Genomic DNA, 26,016 nt, shown 5'->3' with positions numbered 1-26,016 from the left:
GACACATATGGGTTCAGTACCTGGTATATTTCACAAAGACTCGTCCACAAATGAACAGACAGACCACCTGACTCAGGAAGCTGCTGACCTAGGTCCCAGACAGGATGTACATCTCTGCAGTTTTGAGCCGATGAAGGCTGTGATAACCGCATCAGAAAAGGTTTCCGCTGACAACGCTGACTGTAACATCACTGTTATGAACCTGTATGCACAACAGATAATGTTTTTTTTTTTTTTTTTTTTTTTTAAATCCCCACATTTTCTGTAGTGCTGAGTTAATAATGCATTTTAACAAACATACAGCCACAACCAGTATCCAGCAGACACATGAATTGTACATAAGCAGCACAATATTAACTAACAAAATATCTAAAGGATATTAAACATTAGAGATGAAATGCTTATTGTTTAAAAAGTATAGTTTGTAATAACTTTGTACCTTATTGTGTTTCTAAGGTCCATAGTAACCTGTACATTACCTGTTTACATTAGTAACATGAAAATAGTAAATGATATAGATATTACACTGGGCCAGACTCCTTTGGTTTCTGACTTACAATGTACTAAAAAAACGCAGGGCATAAACAGAAAGATTTTTTTTTTCTAATTTGGTATGACTTCAGTTTTAAATGAAACTCTAAACTATGAAGTTAAAGCACTGACTCTAAATTTAAATACTGTTTGAGGGGAATTCACTAGATTTTTTAACCTGTTAGGGTTGTCCACCTGTTGTCCACTCTCCCCTCCCATGGACGACAGAAACTCCTATGCAGGAACACTGTCTGCATTGTGTGTGTGTGCCGACAGGTACCTTTTTGGGGGTACCTGTCGGTCTGACGTCCTCGAGCAGTTCTCCACTTTGCCTGGTTAGTAATCCAGTTTTGGTTCACATCCGTATTAGGTAGGCAGGTCTATGCCTCACCTAGTTCCAAAATGAACATGTGATTCACTTGCTGCAGACCAGACTAAAGACAAACAATCCTCAGAAACAAGCTCAAACTGAAAGCTGCAGTACAGGTTGTCAGAGCATCAGTAGGGAAGATGTGAAGTATCTGCTGATGTCTGTGGCTCACAGACTTCATTAACTAAACCAAAATTTACATATCACGGCTTTATGTAATTATGTAAATAATTTGATGTATATAGTTTTAGAAACACCATTAGTATCTATCATATAAATAAATAGAAAAAATAGAAACACACGGTATAAAAAACATACACACGATTATTTGATGAAGTGCTGGTGAAAGTAAAAATAACTTTTCTCCCCAAATCAAAGTGTGCGTGACCCCCCTCTCACGCATACTCACAGAGACACATTTACGCGCACAGAGATTTTCTGTCTGTATTCTTCAAAGCGGTTTACGCCGCTTCTTCCGTTTAAGGCGCCCCACTTGCCCACATTTACGCAAATTGCGTTACAGTCGCTGGCGAGGCTTCTCAGCTGGTTAGCTAAACATCCAGAGAAAAAGAGATGAGCAGGAAAACGAGACGAAGAAAACGAGAACATTTTTTTTCAGTCAGGAAAATAGCGACAGAAAGAAAATCTGTTTAGGTATGTAAGGTCCTCTTTGAAGTTTGCACAAATTCGTTTGTTAAATGAGATAGTTATGTTTATGAATGACTGTATGTATGGGCATAAATTCAGCGTTAGCCAACATTGGCTAGTTAGCTTGCTGGCTAACATGTTAGCCAACGTTAGCTTCTATCAAGCTGCGTCTTGCTGCGACTACAGAGGCTAATAAACGCTAGCTGGATAGCTAGTTGTAGGTATGACTTACTAAGTGCCGTATTCACTACTCCCCGTTAATATTGTTGGTGTCTTCCCTGACACATTACTTAGTTTCATTTGCTGCTACATTTCTTTCCAGTTTCCTACTTCAAAATTGTTTCAATGAAGCTAACGTTGTCAAGCTACATTGAGGCCAAACATTCACTCAAACTACTGTGGCCTAAACCTAACTTCCTGCGTTGTCTAGCTCGTTTGATAGTTTAACGTGCAATTACATTATATTACAACATTTTCCATCCCAGACTATCAGTCAGGGTCAGTAGCGGTTGCAGGAGTGTAGTTATTACCAGATTGAACCATCGCTTCGCCCCCGACTGCAAAGTCTTCTGCAGTCGTATCAGCTCACGTTAGCTCTGTTAGCAGACTCGAGCTCCTTTGGCCATTCAGCTCAGCACCTCAGCAAGCCTCCTGCTCCAAAAATTGAAATGGTGACAACCTGTGAACATCTCGAACAAAGCTGTGGTTTACGGTCTCTTAAGCTCACTTTTAAGTATTCGCTGCTTCCGAAAGTCAAATTCAGAAATGAGTAAGTGGTGGTGCAGGCAAGTCGATCATTTGAATGTGAGTGGTGAGACAAGGCCACCAGCCAGATATATGCTGTGTTATCCCTATAATCTCACCAACAACAATGTCCTGCTTCCCGAGAAGAGCATTAAATTCACAAATTGACTGATAATTACTTATTGATTATTACCATAAAGGGCTTTCCTTCCCATCGGGCCACCGGTAGTGCATGTACTCATTAGCTAGTTGTACTGTAAGGTTCCATTGATAAATAAATAACATACCTAAAAAGCGAGTTATGTTTAACATTTTATGGACAATCTCTAACGCTGTCAGCAAAACGTAATGCAGGACACTGTGGACTGGCAATGTAGAGGCATCAGTGGTAGTGGACATATGGCGTTATGGAGTATAACATCACAGTTAACTAGAGTAAAGGTGGAATAAACTGTAAGATCATATATTAATATCTATTAAAAAGGTTTCTTTAAAGTTCTTTGATTTGGGCCAGCAATGTTAAGAACGTAGTGGTACAGGGTGTGAACGTGATTATGACTAATGTGAAGCTAAGCCCATTGTTTTTAGTTCATGTGTCAGGAAATGTACAGGGGAAGTTTTTATTTGCAAACAGTACTGACATATTGTTGTCAGGTGGCTGAGGTGGATGCCCTCATCACGCATCACACACATGTAGCTGATCTACAGTCCCACTAAAAGAGAATTGGGAACATATGGTTATATAACATGAAGTCAGAACTTTAAAGGCTTCCACACTGGGTACTTAATAAAAACATTCATAATAAAGGACTTTTTCCCCGGTTTCAGATATTGTCATGAGAACATGAAAACATCTCTGCAGGAATTTATCTCTACTTTTGATTTCATTAACATTTTTATTTCATGATGAAATTAATTGTATCAGCATTTCAAAAATAAATAGCGTTAAACACCATGCAAGCAGTGCATTAGGTACCGATATAAAGTCTCTGGACAGATTTTTAGTTTTAAACTAGTTTTTCTAAATAGGCATATCTAAGAAACTGTCACTGTGTTGTGTCCCTGTGTGTCAGATTTCTCTTCTTCTAAGGAAACTGTTGAATCTGTGTTCCCAGTTGCCTGGTAATTGAGGTCAGGTTTATAGCCTGTGGCATGTTGTGAAGTGGATACTGTTGGGTGCAAGGGTGCATGCAAGTTAGTGGGTGTAATAAACTAGTAAACTATGACTCACAGCCCTGAAGACAAGGACTCTGAACTGGATACCACGATGGGTGTCTTGATCTTAGTGCCTACTATTAAAGTCAGTTAGTAGTACCTATATTGATTTATATATTTTTCAAAAATAAATGTTTTTTTTTCTGGCGTCGTTTACAGTAAAGTGTTAATACACCATCAGATTTTATGAAGAAGGCTTATATATAGATACATGGGGAGGTTTGCTGATGGTTCTTGATGATGTGCATCTAAAAACGTCTAATACCAAGCTAGTTTAGAACATTAACTGCACGAGTTTAAACAAATTTATAGTAGGGAAAGTCAAGCTTGATCAGAATAATCTGTGATCCTAGAACTTCAAAGATATAAACGTGAAAATTGCTTAATGACCAGTTTTAGTAGCTTTTTTAATGCAAACCCATGTTGGATCAAAGCCCTCAGGCTTTTAGGCTGTTTTCGTGCAAGAGTTGCAGTCTCTTCTTATAGTTGAGGTCAAAGACGGCGTGTGGGAGTGATTGTCCTGCTCGTATTGTGTAGGCCTAAACCCTTTCTCATATATTGGCCTGAGCAGCATTGATTTTTTTTGCTGTGAGTTGCTCAATCTGACAGAGGCCTCTGTGGGAGGGAAAAACTGTGACCTGCTACATGTGATGTAATTAAAGGCATAAATCTAACTTTAGTCAGGGCAAAGTGTTTTTCATTCTAGGACTGAATCTGATTTGAGTAGGTCTCTTCGTCCTGTTTCAAGTTGCAAGCAATGAGATTCCCTCGTTTGGTAAAGCTGAGCACAGTTCCCACGTGAACAACAAATGCAGGCTCTCAGGCAAAGAGCTGATGCAGCTGTGTTGTAGCTGAAGTTGTTGCCACACTGTGTTCATAGATTAGCATCAGTGGTATTATAATCAGGCTTTCTTTTTTCAGCTGGCTACAAATATCCTGAACGAGGCATCTCTGGTTTATAGCGGTTTGATTGTTTGTATGAACGCAGTTAGGGACAGGAATCGATACAGTTTTATTGATACCAATGCTGTTATCGATTCCCGATCAGTGTCTGTGTAGGGGAAAAAAGTAGGCCTACAGTTACAGTTTTGACCAGAGTAGAGGTATTTTTGTAGTCTTGTCAGACTTTCAGCAAACACAGTAGAAAGCCACTTATAAAAACCGGATCATTCTGCTGAGCTTACATGTTATCCTGCCTAACAGGGGCTCAGAGATCAGGTTATTCATTTTAATGACATCAGAGGAGACACGTTGACATACTGAGCATTGTCCACTATCTCAGACATTTCCTCCTCCTCACTGTTATCCTTTTCTCTGTGTCCTCCATGTCTTCATTATGAGTAAGAAGTGGTCTTGAACCTCTTGGGCAGTGAACTATTATTCTGAAGCTGACTGATGTTTCCACGGAGTAAAAACACAGACAATACCAGGAACAACCTGTGCTTATGGACATTAGTGTGGCATAAAGTCTGAGACCTTTGTTACACCCTTTCCCCAAACCAGTGTCGTCTTTTCCCATAAAAGGAAAATACAAATTCCTGTCAGCAGCGCGTTTTGTGAAAGAGGAGAAGATGTTACTCTTTATCAGTTTAACTTAAATTTGTTGTTGTTTAGAAAGTCATATGACATCTGAAACTCAACTGTGGATCTGCCACAATATTTCGCAGCTGATTTGGGGACAGATGTTCTTACATTTGATAATGAAATTATTAATTTCACGCTGTCAGTATTCTGAGATGGAACAAAAAAAAAAAAAAAAACCTGCTTTGCAGTAATCTCCTCTAAACTTAATTCTTCAATCAGGACCCCACAAATTGGATCTCAAATTCTTGGTGGACTTTTCTTAAATATTGTTGTATTATTGCTTCGACTGTTAGTTAACTGACCTGACTTCATCTGTAGCAATTAAAATGTCTGTGACTGCCTTGCTGCGAACCAAATTTTGCAGTTTAGAAACGTATCTGTAGCTAAATTAGTATCACGACTGATTCAGAATTTGAATAGAGGAGAAGGGATGTGAGAAGAGTGAGAGAAGTGAAGACAGATTGGAGGTAAAAGGAAAGAATGGAGTGCAGTGGGAAAACTGAGAGGGAAGAAGGAAGGAATTGGAGTAGCCAGGATGAGCGTTATTATTAGAAGAAGAAACCAGCCACGCCAGACAACATGTCCTGTCCTCCTGGAGGAAGATCTGGCCTGGTTTTTGTGTTAGAAAGGCCAAATGCTGTCAGTTGGTTGCTGTTATGAATTTTAAAATGTAAATATGCACGCTTGCTTTATTGCTTTGATTCAAATCCAGGGAATAAATGGTTGCTAACTGCTCTCTGACCCCTGCAGTAGCTGTTGTTGAACCACTCTGCTCATGAGACTTTTTCTTTTCTTTTTCAGTCTCATTTCTGCAATCTTATTTCCTGGTTATTGTGGTGCTATTGGATGTACACAAAGCTGTTTCTACACAATTAAGGTCAGCACACAGATAAAGTAGTAAAATTTGTACATAGTAATGAATACCTTTGAATCTATTTAGAGACTTTGTCCTCACGCACTTTGAGATGTTTGAGACTTTGCCCAGGGAACACCAGAGTACTTTGGTCAGACATCAGACAGTTTACTTTTTATCTGAAAGATGCATCTGTGTATTAAACATGAAAACGGCTGAAATTTTATGGAATCAAATGTAATTGTTTTTTTTTTTCTGTTTTCTCTTTCAGGTGCTACATTAAAACCTCAGCACACAGCATTCCTCACACCCTGGGGGGGGGGGCAACGCTTCACCTGCTGCTCCATAGGACCAAGCAGTTATGTGACAGCTTTATCAGCGTCTGTGTGACATTGGATGAGTACAGAGGTGTAGTCACCGTAGACCTATGGCAATAAATCACACAACTGAAGCTTTTGGTCAGAGCTGAATATCAGATGTAAACAAAAATAAAAAGAGGAACCTCTGAAGTTCCCCAGTTTTTTTTTTTTTTAAATCAACTTTCCTGCTGTCAAAGTCTGCGCTGGGAGTGGGTGGATGAGTGTTTGCGCTGTGAACAGCTTCTTGTCATGGTGGCCTGGTATGTCTGAGCCTGAAGCTACTGTAGCTTCTCAGTTTCATAGAGAATGTTAGCATATGGCTAAGTCCGTATGGTGACAGCTGAGGCCATTATCCTTCTCCCCTTGATTGCCATCTCTGGCCCCTACAAGGGGGTATAAACTTGTTGGTAGTGGGACCCCCTAACCTTACCATCTCTCTTTCATTCAATCATCCATCCACCCACTCAGCAACCACCAGCTTTTGCTTTTGCTCCATCTTTTCCTTCTCATTAACCCTCATCACTTATGTGTAGTACTAAGCACACATTGGCTCAGCCTAGCTAAGCTTTCGTCCTTTACGAGATCCTCCTCTGTCCTTTGAAATCATCGCACATCTGTCCCCTTTCAGCTTAAATAGCCACAGCCCAGTCCCTTCTGTTTTTCAAGTCAAACCCCAACCCCAGTGCAACTCAAAGGCCCAGCGTGGACTGCTCTAAAACCTGATAGCCAAGCCGCTAGGCAGTTGTTTTGGTGGTTGTTTTGGTTGCATGGAATCGGCTTAACCGTGGAGAGGCCAGGCTACCACAAACTGATGGACTTTGACAAGCGAGGAGTGGGGGGAGGGGGAGGTGGTGGAGGAGGAGGAGGTGGAGGTGGTGGCGGCGGTGGCGGTGGTGGAGGAGGGAAGGGGGAGACAGAGGAGGGGAAGAGGATGTCTGGGAAGACAGGGAGTCGATCAGGGCACAGTGGCCGGGGTGCTGGCTCCAACTCCGGGGTTCTGATGGTCGGACCAAACTTCCGGGTAGGAAAGAAGATCGGCTGTGGGAACTTTGGAGAGCTGCGACTTGGAAAGAACCTGTACACCAATGAATATGTGGCCATTAAACTGGTAAAAATCCTTTCTCTGTATATAGTTTAACTTAATATTGAGATGACAGTCGCTGAAGTATAGTAACTGAATTGTGACAGAAAACACAATTATATATATATGTTGAACTCGTTTAAAGTTTGTGCTCAACTACCCTGAATATGGCAGTGTTATGGATTTTATTATATGAACCTTACCTCTGTGGTGTGATGGAGAATGACATAATCCTCCTCTGCAGGAGCCGATCAAGTCGCGGGCGCCACAGCTCCACCTAGAATATCGCTTCTACAAACAGCTGGGCAGTTCAGGTGAGAACCACTCTGCTCCTTCAGTCATGTCAGAACTGAAGGGTTTTGTGGAGAGCAACATTTACAAAGACGTTAGCTTTGGATAGTTTGTTTGGTGTAGCTAAACAAAGAATCGCCCAATTTGAAGGCTCAGTTCTGTGACGCACTGCCGTCCTTGTCACTGCTAAGCTTGAAACTGAGACGAAAACAAACAGAAACATACAAGTGTAAAAGGAATCTTTTATCTACCTTGTGCACGTTCATGCGTTATTCCATAATCTGATCACGTCACACTTGATATTTTCTCACCTCAGCACCTAAGATTAAAAACTCCCTTCAGCTCAACCACGTACTTTCAGTCAGTCATGTTGTGTGGGCAGAAGAAAAAGGGTTTCATTTGACAGACAAAAGGTGATAGGTTTTTTTGTTTATCACATTCAGATGTAATAACTGCCGTGGTCATTACAGGAAAAACACTCCATGACATGGAGCATAGATTCATGACCCTGGAAGTAATATATTGATTAAATAATTTTGGCCAGTAGCTGCTGTCAGTCACAGTTTGTCTGCCGTCAGTAATCACAGCCATGTGTTACAGTGGGTTCAGTAATGATTGATGTTAGATAAGTGCATTATGTTAATACATAAATGTACCTGTGTTCATCTCCTGGTCTTTCTTGCGCTGTCTGTCCATGCAGAGGGTGTACCCCAGGTGTTTTACTTTGGACCTTGTGGGAAATATAATGCTATGGTTCTGGAGCTACTGGGACCCAGCTTAGAAGATCTGTTTGACCTCTGCGACAGGACCTTCTCTCTAAAGACTGTACTCATGATAGCCATACAACTGGTGAGACACACAAGGAAGCATTTTTTTTTTCACCAGATTTTCGTCGGATTTCGCAGCTTTTTCACCTTTTTTTAAGTTGTATTAATCTGCTCTGCCCCCTCCCACTTAGATAACCCGCATGGAGTTTGTCCACACCAGAAGCCTGATCTATCGAGACGTGAAGCCCGAGAACTTCCTGGTGGGCCGACCTGGCTCCAAACGGCAGCACACCATCCACATCATAGACTTTGGCCTGGCAAAAGAATACATAGACCCAGAGACCAAAAAACACATCCCATACAGAGAACACAAGAGCCTCACTGGAACCGCTCGATACATGAGCATCAACACACACCTGGGGAAAGGTGAGCCGCTCCCTCGTGTCACATAAAGCACCACTCTGACCCAGATCAGAAATTCAAAAGTAACCGTAGCAAAAAAAACGTCAACGTCAGATTGGATGCACACAGGTGTGATGTGCTGCGTGAACGCGTCTCATACCACAGGATATGTGTGGAGAGAGATCATAGAGAGAGAGAAGCATATTGTGATAGCACAGAAGGAAGTGGAAATATCAGATATGACATTTGCACTAGAAATAAAAGAGTTGGATGCAGCTGTTCTCTCCAACAAGAAGTAACCAACCAGCCTGGTTTCCACACATCTGAATCGCTGCCCTTATCTGGTTTTTTTTTGGGTTTTTTTTCACCAATTTAAATTTGGGTTGTGCTCGTCACGGCTGTTTCTCCGGTTGGTAAACAGTCGAGCCAATATGAGCTTTGTCGGCGAAACGCTGAACTGCCCTGAAAACAGGGTGCCTGCTAACGCTGACCTGAATATGACTCTTGTGTGAGGCACAAGAACAGACTATCACGTGGCAACAGCACTGTAAATAAAATCAACCAAGTACAACGGTGTCCACACACACACACACACACACACGGTTTTTCAGGTGTTTATCTCACGCCACAGTCAGAACCGATAACGCCTTTAGTTTTATAAATCCAGTCCGTTTCTTAAACAGGTTGTTTAATGGCTCATTACACTTACACTTGTAACAACACTACAAACAAGCGTATTTTTATACTTCTGTATTCTGTTTTACATACAGATTGGTAAATAGAAACCAGGCTGACCGGTATACATCATCATTAGTGCAGATGGACTTGAATATAATTTGCCTCCTTCTCTCAGCAGTGGTATTGTATGTACCAGACTGGCTGTTGAAGCCTGGTGTTTTGTTGCTTTGTGTTCTTGGCATCAGAGTTGTTAACATTAACACCACTGACACAGTGCAACAAGTGAAGCCTTTGTTGTTGCTCTCTGTGTTATTTCAGAGCAAAGCAGGCGGGATGACCTGGAGGCTCTAGGCCACATGTTCATGTACTTCCTACGAGGCAGTCTACCCTGGCAGGGACTGAAGGTGAGGAGACAGCTGACCAGCCGTCCAGCGTGTTCATGCATGGACCTCTGTCTTTGGTCGTCTTAGCTTTGCATCCATCCGTTGCCTGTTAGGAATAACTTCCTCCCTGTCTCTGTGCTCATTAGGCTGACACTCTGAAAGAACGTTATCAGAAGATAGGAGACACAAAGAGAGACACACCAATAGAGGTCCTTTGTGAGAGCTTCCCAGGTTTGTATACACACACACACACACACACTTTTACCAAAAATCTGTTTCTGTGCAGCTGTGGCACACACCGTGTGCTGGGACTAGCATATGTTGATCAAGTTTTGTGTGTATATCTGTGTATGAATCTGTGTGTGTGTGGGTTGGATGCCTGTACGTGTTCATATATGTGCATGCCTATGTGTGTGCGAATTGTGTTTGTGTGCCTGTGTGTATGTAACAGAAGAGATGGCCACCTACCTGCGGTACGTGCGTCGTCTGGACTTCTTTGAGAAGCCGGACTACGACTATCTGCGGAAACTCTTCACGGACCTGTTTGACAGAAACGGATACATCTTTGACTACCAGTACGACTGGACTGGAAAGCCACTGGTTAGTGTGGAAGTGGGCGGTTTGTAGAGCATGCACACACACACACACACACACACAGCAACCTGTCTGAGCTGAAGCTACACCTGAGTTTAGGTCAGGGTTGACACTGAGAGGTCAGTTTAACAGTGATACATGACAGACTATGACTGATCTGCTATGTAAACAGGAACTGAAAAAGTCAAGCTATTAATTTAAACTGTCCAGGAAGTCAGTGACACTTCGTCTTTCATGCTTGTTACTTGTTAAAGTGTAATTTGAATGGATTCACTTTGAGTAAGGGCAGCAGAAAACAAAGTTCCAACATCTGTACCATTTAGTTTCATTGCTTTTAAGTGTCCGCATTTGTTGGAATTTGTTTCCTTAATAACGCAAGAGTTTATTCTACAGGGCTCCTAGTACAGAGGAGTTATCCATAACATCATTTATAAGATATCAAGTCCACATAAGGAAATATCAAATAACCAAGTGTATATTTCTCTCCTCTGCTCCCATGTTGACCTCACTTCCTGTGTGTTTAGCCCACTCCTATTGGTCCAGTGGCCAGTGAGACTCCCCTTCAGACGAGCAACCGAGAGAAAGCACCGCAGACCAAAAACCAGGTACACACTCTCCTATGGACAAACACACGACATGAACATGTCAGTGTTGTCATGCACATAATTTGTAGTGTGGTCTGAATATTTGGACACACACACACACACTCAGAGCTGGCCACATGCCACTGCCTCTCACTCACAGTGCTGCTCCCTGTGTTAACTTCCTTGTTTTCTTTGTCAATCAAAACTAAACGTAGCTGTAAATACACACAAAGTACTGAAGCAATCCAACTAATGGTTTTCAATACCAGTCTGTCAACGTGACGGACTAGTTGTGATAACCTCATTGTTGTGTTGTAGATTTTTTGCAGTACCACAGTGCTACAAGTATTAACTACACCTTTGTAAATGATCAACTCTGATTTGACTTTTCACGTTTTACTAAACTGACTCTCAGTGGACAGTTTGGACAATTGACAGTTTTTTGACACTGATCAAAAAACTGACCACTGATCCCTGATGAGAATGAACCCTGCTGTTCATTCTCATCCCTAATGTCCCACATCTGTCTGACTACAGTGATATGATACAATCCTGCCTTGACCGTAACAGATATTTTTCTGTTGATCAGTGTTTCTAAACGTTTCTAAATAAATAGATACTTGTTCATACAAAACAACCCACACATTGCACTGTTCCAAAGGGCTGGGCGGTATAATCTGAAATGTGTATATTTGTACTGTATTTTATGGCGTATACTGTGTATTTTTGTGCTGCAGCATTCTGGGATAATAAGAATTTATTGCTTGGGATTAATACACTACCCAAAGTTGGTAGTTAAAATTTTTAAAAACACTTTACTGAGGATGCCATGTGTGAAATGGGGCCTGTGTGTGTGTGTGTACATGCTAGTGTTCATTCCAGTGTTGTTGCTCCACTTTCTACACTACAGCTGTTGTATAACTTCTGCATTTTGTCTGGGGTGTAAGTGTTTGCAGCGTGCTAACTCCCTGCAGTCTGCAGATTGTTACATTCTGCTCAACATGTTTTTGAAGCCAAAGAAAATTATAAATAAGAGTTTCTTCATAATTTGGTTCTGCCTTAGTTGCCAAGTTTGTGTTAATGTCTTCCCTCTGCCTTTTCCCAGAATTCATATGTGTTTGTTTTTAGCATACGTCGTGTGACGTGACAGGTTCAGTCCATTCTACACTGGAGTAAATGTGGTTTCCCACTCGGTATCTGTGCATATTTAGCAGTGAGCAGTTTGTACTGGTTATACCACCCATCCCTGTTTTTACAGTCACCAACACAAATGCACATTAAGCCTGTTGCTTACTGCAGGCCTGAAAAGAAAAAACAAAAAAAACCTCAGGTCTGAGTCGAGTGAGGTTGAGGGAACACAGAAGATAGACCACCTCCTTCCCTTTTGCTTGGGGTTTCCACATGTGTGCACTCTCCTGTGCCACTCACTGTACTGCACACTCAGGTGCTCACCCTCCTGTTTGCTCCTCCACCAAATACTGACTCTGAACTCTCTTATTTCTTTTCTCTTTCCTTTTTCACTCTTTCCTCATTCCTCTCTCTCGCCGTGCTGCTCCTCACCCTGCCACTCACCGCTCCTCTCCTCTTTCTGCTATTCCTGCCTCCTTCTCCTCTCACTCTGTTCCACCCTATCTCTTCCTCCTCACCTGTTGCCTTCCTCACCACCTCCTCCCCCTTCTTGTCTCTCCTGCGATCGGCTTCCCATCTCCTCTAGTCTCCAGAGGGGAAAGGCAGTGAGTCCCAGCCCACTCCAGTGACCAATCGAGAGCTGCTGGGCTCCCATCTCACTGCTGATAGGCTGGGCGGGTCTGTCCAGGTACTGAGAGGAAGGGTTAGCTCTGCTGGCTTCCTGTCTGTCTACCTGTTCTATCTGTTTGCCTGCATGACCTTCTCTGCCTCTGCAGCAGGGCTGACCTCAAGTCTGTTTCCTCACAACCTCAAGAGTTTCCTAACGTGGGGATATTGTAATAGACATTCCAGATTAAAACCTTTACTGGTCCAGGTTAGGTTTGTGTAGCTTCTGCATCTTCCAGCTCTGCATCATGTTTTTATGCAGTAGTTAGGCACTGTTTACACTGACCACTATTTACACTGAAATAATGGAGACTGTCTGCAAGGGGGACAGAAGGTGGTTGTCTGGCTTCTCTATAGACTGAGCAGAGATTTTAGAGCCTGCTTGATCTAAGTTGACCAGTAGAGGAAGATGAACTTCATACTGTGTCTATAGCAGCAATTAGAAGGAGAAGTTAAGTTGGTAGTTACTGCTGAGATCACACATAAACTCTGTGTGTGACAGAGGTTTGGCATTTCATTCTGGTCTGGTGTTAATCTTTGAGTCTATGGGGTCATGCCATTCACAGTAGACCCAAATCTGCAAATTTTCTCTTTCAATTTTTTGGTCGTGGCCCCTAGAGCAACACATAATGAGGTGGCCTATGATCAAACACAGAACAGAGGAAGGTTGATAATTGTAGAAAATGTACATGTGCAGTATTCTATGTTAAAACACACTGGGTTTGAATGAGTTCTGAGTCACTGATCGTTTCCCTGTGGTAGCAGACGGTTGTGAGGTAGTGATGGCAGATGCTTCAGAAAGGATTCAGATGCCTTCTCTTTATTGTCAGAAATCCATAATGATGAAGTGAAAAGGAAAACTGATTAAAACTCCAAAACTGAAATCTGTCATTTACAGAAGTATTCAGAGCCTTTGCTGTGGCAGTTCAGTTTGTGGTTAGGTGCATTGTGTTAGCTTGATTTACCTTTGAGATGTGTTGACTGCAGTCCACCTGTGACAAATTGAATTGATCAGACATAGTTTATGGTGGCATACAATTCACACGGCATATCAGGACAAGAAAGCTTTCAGTGTTCCCAGGAGCGCAGAGGCCTCTACACCTAAAGGTGTGGAACCACCTTCCTAGAGCCAAACTGAGTAATCAGACAAGAAGGGCCACATACCTGATGGTCACTGTGACAGAGCTTCAGAAGGCCTCGGCAGTGATGGAGATCCTGCTGGAAGGACGACCACCTCTCTGCATGCAGCTCTGCATCAGTCAGACCTCTGTGGTAGAGTGGTTAGACGGAAGACGCTTTGATTAAAAGGCAGATGACAGTTTGCCAAGCAGCATATAAAGGACTCTGAGAGCACGGGGACAGGGAAGATTCTCTGGTCTGATGAGACAAAAATGAAACCTTTTGAGCAGAAGTTTACAGACAGACAGACATCACAGAGACTGGGGCGACGTTTCTTCTGCTGCTCTGTAGCCTAAAATGAGACTGAACACTTAGTGCCACTTAGAATATAGTGGCATAGTGAGTGAAAGCTGTGGTAATGCAGTGCTTTTGTTGACTTTTTTATCCTTCAGTATCTTTTTAATGGGCCTTTATTGTTTTCACTGAGATGCATATTAGTAAAAAATGACCTCGGCAACTGGGACCTTCCCAGTTTGTAAAGACAGTGCATTGAGTTTGTGTGTTAGTAGATAAATTGGCCAGATTTTGAATGAGTTTCTGTTGGAGCACTGAGCGGTCATGTGTTTCATTCGTGCTGTGTGCAATGAAGGCATGAAATATATTTAATTCAAAAGTTGTTATTGCATTTTGTGTTATAAATTCTGAGCTGAAATCAACAAACGCTGTCAGCCAATAAGCAGAGGCGTCGCTGTTTTGCATGGCAACAAAATGAATGCTGACACTGCCTGAATGTGGAGGTGAGAGGCTTCCCTGGATGTCAGCTGCTCTTATGGACTATTGAGACACGTCCACATTAATCTGGCTACATTTGAAAACGGTCTTTTCCTTGGCCATGATAGAGAGGAGGACACAGATGGACATTTAACTAGCTGAGACTCAGCCTGTGTTTGTCCTGCTGCTTCACTCTAAGACACGAGAAAGGAAGGAGATATTTATGTTTTATCAGCGAAAAGGAAAAGAACTTTTCAAAAATGGCCTGAACGCACAAGAGCAGCAGCAGCAGCAGCATGTGATTTTCAGACTTTAAAAGCATTTTCACATTTATCTGCCTTAGTCTGGACCTAATGCAGATCTTTTAAGTTCTAAGTCCTGCAAGATGTCGTTGGTGCGTCTGTGCTCATCCCTCTCTTTCATTTCTCTCCACCAGGTGATGAGCTCAACCAATGGGGAGCTGAATACAGATGACCCCACTGCAGGACACTCCAATGCACCAATCACAGCCAACGCGGAGGTGGAAGTGGCTGATGATACCAAGTAAGGACACACACACAGAGTAGTGACATACCCATTCACCCAACCAATACCCAAATTTAGACCAGAAATGAAAAAAATACAAACGAACCTGTGCTCAGCTGCTCCTGTGTCTTCACCATTATTTTTAACACAAAGCTTTTACTCTGAAAAGCTGCGCTGACTCTGCACTAACTGGATGCTGACAGTGGTTCTTCTCTTTCCCACGCTCATTCTTCAGCAGTGCTCAGTTCCCATGTGCTACATTTAGTAGTATTGATATGATTAGAAAAAAACATCTTATACATTAATACTAATTTATTCAGCTGTCGTGGATTCAGATCTTCTAACTTTAAATATTAATAGTTAAATATGTAACTGTCTAAGTTTAAGTCGGTAAAATAAAACGTCCATGTGTGCCTTGCAGGTGCTGCTGTTTCTTCAAGAGGAGGAAGAGGAAAGCTCTCCAGAGACACAAATGAAACTGAGACGAGAGACAACCCCCCCTCTTTTTCACTCTTTCTTTTTTCCTTCTCTTTCTGTTGTCCTCTTCATATAACCCTGTCTTTCCTCCCTCATCTGTCCCTCCTCCTCCTCTGCTGTTCGAGGTCCTGTAGTCTACCTTGGGCTGGCTAGACTGGATCACCAGGCAACACAATATGTCTGCGAAGCTGATCTACTGGTTTTTACTGCTCCGAACTGAGCAGACAGACAGAGAGACAGACAGTGACGTGAGTTTGCTGTTCCAGCCCCGGAGCTTTAAATGTGGACTGAGCTGCACCAGTGGTGGGACTCTTCATGTATTTATGGTCACAAACTTAACTAAAACTGGATCCACACAAACTGCTGTGACCACAGATGAGCTATTCAGAGACTGTGAAAGCTGATTGGCTGACAGACTGGCTACTTCTCTGTTTGTTTTTTCTTCCTTACTGACTGGTTCAGAGGAGAGAGCCTGTATTTCTGAGGAGATACAGAAGAGAGGACAACAAAAGGATGAGATGCATCAGACTGTCAGACCACAAATACATACAACACACACATAAAAACACACTGCACATTGTCTCATGGCTCATCATAAAGAGACTTCATAGACAAAAAGTTGCAGCTCTGGTATATAGTTGATAAAGTTTTTATTCCCTGGGGTCAAAAGAAGTACACAGTGAGTGGCTTGGTCTATTTCCTGCAGTGGATCGGGCTCAGTGTACTTGTCAGACACATCACCCTCAGAGGAAAACCTCACAACCACCAGAATCAAACGTTTAAAAGAGATGTTTATGTAAAAACTATGCTTTTTTTTTTCTTGTTTTAATTTGTAACTAAAAACGACTGTCTGCAATTTGAAGCCTGTTTTTTTTCCTGTCTTTTTGAGTTGTTCAAAAAGTTTGTGTTTTGTAGCTTCTAGTGTGTTCCTCAAAATGTAATTTTTTTAAATAACTGGTATTTTTAATTTTCTGATGTTTCGTTTTGTTTTGTTTTTTTTCCCCTCTTTCTCTTTGGGTTTGAGGAAAGTCGGATAACTCCATTAAAAAACAACCAAACAAAATAAAAACTAATCTTTATGATCTTTATTTATAGATACAGTGTGGCCATACAGGCAGGTCAGGACATGGGTCTGCAAAATCTGAGCGAAACTATCACTCTTCAGCGTGAATGTTTTCACAAGTGTGCATAAATGTCTTGAGTTGACATAGAAGGATTAATCCAACAAAATTTAATATTAACTACAGCCAGGATATTGTCTTTGTGAGGGTGTAGTCATTGTAGAGAAAATCAAACTGTAAGATAGATAAAGTTACTACAATTAATCCTGAGGGAAACATTGATGTCTCAGTAGTTATTGAGATACTTCATTCTGGACCAATCGACACCGTCACCCCCAGAGCCTCCCTGCTACTGTGACTGAAAACAACACAAGCTGCAAAAAATTATTTACATTTTTAAATTTTAAAAAATGGATTGGATTTGGGGAACTCCTGGCCTCAGGACCCAAAATCCAAACCTGTTGATCTCACCACTTTCTGCTCCGACTCACTCAGGAATGAGGCAGTAGCTATTTGAAAAACAGAAAAAAAAAAAAAGAACCAGTTAAACATTAAAATAAATGCACAACCAGTCCGAGGAGGTTAAAGCAGACATCATGTGATCCTCTCTAATCCGGTTACAGATGACAGACACATTCTGCAGTTACCTGATGTGAACTTTGAAAACCTAATTTTGAATGTGTTTTTATTTGGAGGAAAACAACTACATCTTTTTTTTTCTTTTCTTTTTTTTTTTTTTTTTTTTTTTTAAATATGAACATCTAAGCACAGGCTCGAGGAGAAACCTTGTGGTTAACAAGAAAACAATTTCAGATTTTCTGTCATTAAATTTGAGGGAAGTTTGGGGCATCCAAGAGTTCATGTTTAAGAGACTTGGATACGCTGTGACTGAATGAGGTCAGGGACGGATACAAAGAAAAGCAATAAAAAATAGTCATGGTGTAAGGGTGAAGCTTGGTACTTCTCAAAATCACATGCGGTTGTCTCAAATCTCAAAATGACACTGACATGACACTTCTCCTTATTTCCAGTGCTGAGAAATACATATTGAACTCATGTCCTTTACGACAATAGCAAATGCAAGTCAGTATTGTACTGTTACTGTGGAGAGACTAAACTATGCTTTCGTCATTTTCACAATTACAAAATGAATCCCAAAAAATATAATATCGACAGCAGCTTCATTTTCCAAGTGAATTCATAATAACGGAGGACGTATCTGTTACATTACGCGGCGGCGGAGTCTAGTTTGGGATATCGCTCCCGTTTCTCTTCTTGTCACCTACAAGATCTTTGGCTGCCGTCACGTGAGAAACTTGAGCCCGCGAGGCTCCCGCTATTGGCTGAGCGGATCGAGGAGCGACGGTGATTGGTCCGCAGCGCTGACTTTCTCTGCCCACAGCAGCACTGAATCCGTCTGCGTTACGTGTCTACGTGTGTTTATGTTTTTATCGCCAGATGCGGCTTAGGTTTGCGGCCGGTTACCAAATCCGTTAATAGCGAACCTTGACTTGTTCGCTGTTAGTTTAAGCTTAAACACCTAATTGGGTGTTTACGGCTGTAAAGGGAGATGTGCTGAGGGGAAACCCCTGTTTTTTCCTCCTCTGGCGTTGCTCTGTTTCGGTTTTCGTTCCCTCTCGGATGCTCCTCCTGGGGCTGACACGGTCACCTGATTACAAGAGGACACTGACAGCGGCTGTGGAAGGGACTGTCTTTCTGCTTTACCATCAGAAGAGACAACATATTAGAAGAACGGGCAAACATGACGATAAGTACATGTAGAGAAATTAACGTGAAAAAAGGGGAAGCGAAAGCCGGCCTGTAGTCTTTCAGCTGTCCATCTCCGGCTACAGTCGGAAAAGTTCGCGTGACTTCAGCGAGTTAATTGAGCTCATTTCAAGCTAATGACAGCGCTTATTGAGGTTTTTCTTTAAGCCATCATGTCGGACACGGAGAGGTCTCTGCCAGCCCTCAGGAAGCTCAGTTATGCGGTGGGACACTTTCTGAACGACCTGTGCGCGTCCATGTGGTTCACATACCTGCTGGTTTTCTACCACTCGGTGCTGGGATTTCTAAACACAAACGCGGGTTAGTCTCTGCATGTGAACCTTATAAAGCTCTGTTTCTAACAGACACTGCATCAGCGGGGGGTGTTGAATAGTCATACCCCTGTCATGCATCTTTCTTCCATTAGTTTGTACCTGAGTGTGTCTGTGTGGCGCAGGTGTGCTGCTGCTGATCGGGCAGGTAGCTGATGCTATCTGTACTCCTCTCATTGGCTACGAGTCGGACCGAACCCCGGGCTTTGGAAACTACGGCAGGAGGAAGACATGGCATTTAGTTGGTAAGTGTGACAGATGGAAAATATCACTGTGCAGTTCCTCTTTACTGTCCCACGGAATTTCAGAAGTGATTTACCCTCCAGCAGTAAAGTGTGGATTCGGGGAATTTGTAATCCATACACAGCTGGTTCTCACAGAGAGAACTGAAATACACTTTCAGGTCCACACACACACACACACACATACACACAGTGTATTCTCAGCTGTCATATAAATGACCAAAAAGACTAGTCTAAACTTTGATGCACTGAAACGTAGTGTCATATGTTGACATATATTTATTTACCTTTTAAAAGTAGTAGCCGTCTGGGAGTGTTCCTCCTTGTGTTAGCAACCTGCAGCCCAACAAAGGGAGGTAAAAAGTTAGTCAGGGGTAGAGTGGTCCAGTGTATGTAATAATGCATATTAATGACACTGGGTGATCTGAATGTGAGCTGTAACCAGACTAACACAGTCTTTAGATCTATGTCAGAATGGAAAATAACTGGGATGAAGCTGGTACTTGCTGTTTGCCTTACTCAGCTTTTACACACCTGCTGTCATAAAGGATTTTCATGTAACTTTTTATGAAACAGCTCTTTGGACTGTGCTCTCATGCTTATATATATTTTATTGATCCAGTTCAGGTCAGTTCATGTTTTTTCAAGATTCTGTGATGTCAACTCTCAGAGCAGGACATAAAGTGGTCCAGAGGTGATCCAACCTCTGTTGTTGACACACATAGACGTCAGATTGTGTTAGGTGTAAAGTTTACAGGTTTCAGACAAATTCCAGTCTGTTTGTTAGCTTGGCCTCACTGATGTGAATGGGTTGGGCAAAATAAAAAAGGGAAACATGATGGAATGCAGTTCAGCAACACCGCAAATTACATCCTCCAAAAGGATAATACTGTTAAATCAACACAGTTTTAATGAAACAATAACTTACTATTATCTAGGTGTTCCTAATAAACTGACAACTGAGTCCAGATAACCCTTTACTTCCCAGTACATATACACAAGGGAACTTCAACAGGTAAAGGAAAAGTGCTTGAAATTTTGCAAGTTTGACAAAAGTGAACTCGGGGAACTTCATTACCCATAATGCATCTGTCTGTGTGTGTGTTATCCAGGAACACTGAGCGTGGTGGTGTCCTTCTCCTTCATCTTCAACCAGTGTCTGGGCTGTGACTCCCTCACCCCTCAGTGGGCCAGCCTGACCTACTTCATCCCGTTCATCGTCGTCTTTCAGTTCGGCTGGGCGGCCACGCAGATCTCCCACCTGTCTCTCATTCCAGAGCTGGTCACCTGTGAGCACGCCAAAGTAGAACTCACTGCGTACAGGTACGCTTCATACACACATACAGTACACACACACATGTGCCGAAGGTGATCCACTGCTCCTGAATGTGTGGTTTCTCCTGTGTGTGTCTGAAGGTACGCGTTCACTGTGGTAGCCAACATCACTGTATACGCAGTGGCCTACCTGCTGTTCCATGTGCAGGCCAGCGAGGACTCCGACCCGCTCAGCGATGCGCTCGGACCAGCAGACATCCCCATCTTCAGGGTGAGGAGGATCCTCTGACACGTTACGGTGTTCAGAGCAGCTGCTGACTTCACCCAGGGTTCAAACAGGAGAGACGGCACAAGTTAACATGAACATGAAAGTTAACATAATGGTGCTGACACTGTGTTGCGTTTGACGGCAGGATCTGGCGTTGATCGTGCTGGGCATCGGTGCTCTCTTCTCCGTCGTCTTCCACCTGGGAACCACAGAGTGGAAGCCTGGAGCTGGAGGGGAGACGGCAGGACCGGAGGCGAGGACGAGGAGGACGGAGGAGGAAGAGGATGAGGAGGAGATGGAACGCCGGCCGCTGCTATATCGCTCCAAAGCCTCCTCATCTCTTCTTCAGTGGAAATGTTGGCTGCAGCAGCCGTCTTTCTACCAGGTAGGAGGAGTCTCACCTAGTCATGATGGGACAAATGGGACATTGCAATTTCCTGTTTCAACAGCTTGACAGTTGCCACATTTTGTTTTGTCAAACTTCTCAAAGCAAAAACATATAAGAGTGTTCAGAGTTTTGACTGGCTGACAGATGTGTGTGTCACTGTGTCTCTATAGGTGGCCTTACTGTACATGTCCACCAGGCTAATAGTGAATCTGTCACAGACCTACATCTCAATGTATCTCATTAATACTCTGAAGCTGCCAAAGGTAACACAGAGTCCTTCACCTCTACTCATACGTTTGAAACGTTATATGAAATGTTCCTTTCCTGAAGACCTTTCTTTCTTCTCCTCTTGTTCGTTCTAACAGAACTTCATAGCAACAATCCCATTAGTGATGTATGTGAGTGGCTTCCTGTCCTCCTTCATTATGAAGCCTCTCAGTAAACTAATAGGAAAATGTGTAAGTAGAACCTCTCGTCTCAGCCTGGCTCCAGACCCCTGAGTCAGTCTCACCTCACATCACCAGTTAAGGCAGTTCAGTCTATGGAATAACCTCTGAGGTCGATCACTACACTTAAACATTACCTTTGAAAACACAAACAGGCTCCCTCTTTAGTTGTATTCTCTAATACTCTCCTTATTCAGTATCCGTAAGCAGCATTTTACAGTTAAACGACTGAATTCAACTGATGCATATGCTTAAAAAACTGCAGCCTAATGATACAGTCCACTGCAACAAGTACAGCCTCAGAAATGACCACAGACAAATGAAGTGTGCTCTGAATACATGTTCTTGTTGTTTTTGTGTGTGTGAATGCTAAGTAAACAATACTTCAGTAAGTTGATCTGAACTTGATCTGACTCTGCATCTGCAGTGATATAAAGAGTATCAAAGCTGGGTTCAATTTTTACCAGAGCAGGATTTGAACCAGCAAACCACTTGTCATACTTTGCGTGTGTGTGTGTCTCTCTCTCTGTCCTCTGACTGGTCCAGCTCACCTATTTTGTGGGCCTGTTGCTGATCATGGCCTTCTCCTTCTGGGTGCTGGTGGACGACAAGATGGGTCAGCAGGTTTACGGGGCAGCCGTGCTGCTGGGGGCAGGCTCAGCCACCATCCTGGTCATATCTCTCGCCATGACCGCCGAGCTCATCGCCGATCAGACTGTAAGATAGTGATAGTGTGTGTCAGAGAGGCGTCACTTCACTGATGTGTGTTTTTTTTTTTTTTTTTTTACACTGACCACTGTCTTTCATCTCTGTCTCTGTCTGTCTCTCTCTCTCTGCAGCAAAGTGGAGCATTTGTTTATGGAGCCATGAGCTTCACTGATAAGTTGGCTAATGGAGTGGCTGTGATGATCATTCAGGCAGTACATCCTTGCCAGTTAGTACACACACACACACACACACACACACAGCCGCATCCCTTTACAGATAACTTTGGGGGAAACCGTCAACCATCACATCAACCATGAATGCCTAACCCCAACCCTGTCACCTAAACCTGATTCTAATCTGAACCCTGAAACTGAGTCTGAATCATCAAACAGCCATTTAAAGTTGTGGGGTCCAGCATTTTGGTCCCTACAAAGCTGTCAGACCCTACAAGTATAGTCAGCTCCTGGTTTTTGGACCCCACACACACACACTCTGACTCAGGTATTGTTAGACATAACCAACCTTCATGAGGTGTTATATTAATGTTAATCATTATAGGACCTCTTCTGACATTAGGTTAGAAAGGTTGATGCCACTGTTACATTTTTCAAATTCAAATGTGCTTTATTGACATGGCTATAAGAGACACTCCACTGATTTTAGACATCAACATCAGTTTGCTAGCCCTGACGGGTCTTGCTAGCTGCTCTGTGAGGCTGTACTCAGTCACAGCGGTGCTAACAGTGACAGTACTGATGTTTAGCAGGTGAAGTGCTCACCACAATGTTCTTATTTAGCCTGTTAGCGTGCTAATATTTGTGAATCAGCATGAAACACCAAGCACAGCTGCAGTCTGATGGAAAGGTTATTAGTTTTGCAAGTATTTAGTCACAAACCAAAGAATGAAGAGAAGTGCAGCATGGCGGTGGTATGCCTCTGGTCGGTTGGGTCCCTGTTTGTAGTAGAGGTAGAGGTTATGGGTGTTTTGTAGTGACAGTGGCAGTGTTTGGGAAGGTTAGTGTTGGGTGTTCACAAGCAAAACCTACACAAGATCACAGTGGCCTTGACCTTTGACCTCTGACCTCCAATACATATTGACTCCATCTTTGACAAGCAGTGATAGTATGTGTAAAGTCTGAAAAACATCACTCATAGTATTGTAGAGATAACACATTCTGAAGCACAACATTTGCATTAAGGTTACAGCGACCGTGACCTTTGACCTCAAACCTCCACAAACTAATCAGTTCATCCTTGAGTCACAGTTAACATTTGTGCAAAGTTTGAAAGCCATCCCTCAAACACTTCTTACAATATCGCATTACCATGCAAAAAATTAAGTATACGATCACAGTGACCGTGACCTTTGACCTCTAATCTCCAAAATCTACTCCGTTCATCCTTGAGACACAGTTGACATTTGTGCAAAGTTTGAAAGCCATCCCTCAAACACTTCTTACAATATCGCATTACCATGCAAAACATAAATATGGTCATAGTGACCATGCCCATTGACCTTTGACCTCCAAACTCCTTTCAGATCTGCCTTAAGTCACAGTCAACATTTGTGCAAAGTTTAACAGAGAGACCTTAAAGCATTCTTGAGATACTGCACGTAGAAGAATCTGGGATGGACTGATGGACAGCCTGAGAACATAATGCGTCCGGCCTCGGCTATCGCCGGAGCGGAGGCATAAAAAGTACACTGTGACAGGTGTCAGTTTACAACACAGAAATATGAATCAGCCCTGTGCCTTCTCCAGTTATTTGAAAGGTTTGCCAGCAGAAATGAGTGAGCAAGGTCCTGTTCAGACCTGCCACTCCACTAACCGTCGTCTCTGGTGATGTGATCACAGTGGAAAACTCTGTGTTTAGCCTCAGAGGGCGTCTTATTCTAGGGATCTGACCAGTTTCCTCCACTTGTTTCTGCTGTTTTCTTTCACCAGAATTCACCCACAGCTGTAACCATCACATCCATATGACACAATACAACACAACACACAGCTACATCACTAGACTACAGGAGGAGTCAGATTGTGAAGGGGTGCTGCTGGTTCTCCCCACACTGTGACACACTCTAACTTGCGTTGTCGCCTCTCTCTCTCTCTCTCAGTACCGTGATGTGTTGTTCGGCCTGCGTGTGGTTCTATCATTACATCATGGTCATAGTGACGGGGGGCGTGGCTGTTGTCGCAACTTTGGCGCTCTGCTCCATCCTCATCTGGCCAATCAAAATCAGACCACGTGAGTTGTACAGCTACACTAATATATGTGTGTTTGTGTTATAGCTCTCACTTCTGTTTCACTGCTTTACTGCTCCCTGTGTGTGTGTGTGTGTAGGTGGTCTGCCAGTCATCTCTGAAGATGAAGCCAGAGTCAACTAACACCCCCATGTCCCCCCCCCCAACTGACTCCACTGCAGTGAAACAGAAGAACATAAACTCCGAACAGGTCTCAACTGGACACAAAGAGGTTTCACTTTCGTGTCCTTTTTAAGATTTGTTTTAGTGGATTTCATGGAAAAGCAGAAGGGGAATTCCTGAGCGGCTGCTTTCCCACAGGGAGGTTTCTTTTAGTTTGGCATTATTATCTGACAATTCCAGCCATTTACAACCTGGACCTTGTTTTTCCCTCATTTTAAAAAACGTCTTCTGACTAATCACAGATTGGTAATTACAGAAGTCAGGATAACATAAAGGAAAGAGTATTTCAGCAGGTCCTAACACCAGTGTCTATTAATGGGCTGCTAACGTATTTGTTAGCCACCTAAACAAATACGTTAGCAGGCTAAACATTATGTGGCTAACGTGGTGAGCAGAGTGTCTCTGACCTCTGGCTTCCTCACTACAGTTTACGCTACGGCTGAAGCTTTTAGTCAGTCGACAGAAAAAAAAAACAAACTGTTTTGCTAAATGATTAATCATTTTTATTCATCGTCCAAAGCAAAAATGCCACAATTTGCTACTATTACTGTCATTTTGGGCTGTTGGTCAAACAAAGCAAGTGATTTCAGTAGGTGTGATGGGTATTTTTCACAATCTCATAGACAAATCAAAATGTCTTTAGTTAAACATCCATCCATCGTCCATACTGCTTATCCTATCAAGGGTCACGGGGTGGGGGCGGGGATTGGAGCCAAGCAAAGCACGGGGGGGACTCAGGACCCTCTTGCTGTGAGGCCACATTAGACGATGCAGAGCAGCAGAGGAAAGACTGGGAACACTGTAGATGAAGCTCACCTCAGTGGATCGCTCCACAGGACAAAGGGAACCGTCCCAGATGAGGGGACATCAGAGCCAAAAAGAAAAACACAACAATGAAAGGGAACTAAATACGACATGTGATCCAGCTGAGAAACACCAAAGCAGCAGCACAGGCCGTTTTAAATCCAGCTGACAACATCAGCTTGTTATTTATCCTGAGAACTACATTTACTTCCACAGAGCAACACACTGATAAACCACTACATTTACAGCCGCACACTCCATCACACAATAACTGACCATGACATCCTGAGACTGGCCTTGCTGCGATGCACAGATGACACTTCAAGAAATTTAAAAAAAAAAAAAAAAAAAAAAAGGAAATGGACCTTGCACTTAACTTTGAATGTTCCTGTGGGAGCAAAAACAGGGAAATCAGTGAACATGACGCACTCATGTCCTGGATCAGAGCTTTTATCCCTGCGATCCGGTAGGCCGGAGGAATGCTGGGATAACTTGTGTTTCTGCTGTGCATCGTTTAGACAAAGCACTTGTA

At 42.8% G+C, this 26,016-nt stretch overlaps 2 protein-coding genes across 4 annotated transcripts; both read left to right on the top strand.

Annotated features, from left to right (window-relative positions):
- Positions 1–1,434: 1,434 nt before the first annotated feature.
- Positions 1,435–16,602, top strand: LOC121192926 (casein kinase I-like). 3 transcript variants are annotated; one of them, XM_041054940.1, is made up of 12 exons: positions 1,441–1,555; positions 5,894–5,969; positions 6,217–7,412; positions 7,630–7,699; positions 8,377–8,525; positions 8,635–8,869; positions 9,842–9,927; positions 10,053–10,137; positions 10,361–10,506; positions 11,025–11,105; positions 15,205–15,311; positions 15,715–16,602. In XM_041054940.1, the coding sequence occupies exons 3-12, from the start codon at positions 7,116–7,118 to the stop codon at positions 15,767–15,769; spliced, it is 1,311 nt and encodes a 436-aa protein (XP_040910874.1). In that variant the 5' UTR covers positions 1,441–1,555; positions 5,894–5,969; positions 6,217–7,115; the 3' UTR covers positions 15,770–16,602. The 3 variants fall into 3 exon arrangements, with proteins under 3 accessions (XP_040910873.1, XP_040910874.1, XP_040910872.1); XM_041054938.1 differs by having other exon boundaries at positions 10,358–10,506; XM_041054939.1 differs by lacking the exon at positions 5,894–5,969 and having other exon boundaries at positions 1,435–1,555; positions 10,358–10,506.
- Positions 16,603–18,246: 1,644 nt separating this feature from the next.
- Positions 18,247–25,815, top strand: LOC121193372 (major facilitator superfamily domain-containing protein 12-like). The gene is made up of 11 exons (XM_041055618.1): positions 18,247–18,919; positions 19,056–19,175; positions 20,285–20,495; positions 20,589–20,718; positions 20,861–21,100; positions 21,274–21,366; positions 21,469–21,561; positions 22,096–22,266; positions 22,389–22,483; positions 24,371–24,501; positions 24,598–25,815. The coding sequence occupies exons 1-11, from the start codon at positions 18,772–18,774 to the stop codon at positions 24,639–24,641; spliced, it is 1,476 nt and encodes a 491-aa protein (XP_040911552.1). The 5' UTR covers positions 18,247–18,771; the 3' UTR covers positions 24,642–25,815.
- The last annotated feature ends 201 nt before the right edge of the window (positions 25,816–26,016 follow it).

Source organism: Toxotes jaculatrix, chromosome 14 (genome assembly GCF_017976425.1).
Source record: "Toxotes jaculatrix isolate fToxJac2 chromosome 14, fToxJac2.pri, whole genome shotgun sequence".
NCBI classification, from domain to species: domain Eukaryota; kingdom Metazoa; phylum Chordata; class Actinopteri; family Toxotidae; genus Toxotes; species Toxotes jaculatrix.
The sequence above is the reverse complement of the archived record's forward strand: the minus strand, read 5'-3'. Positions and strand labels throughout refer to the sequence as shown.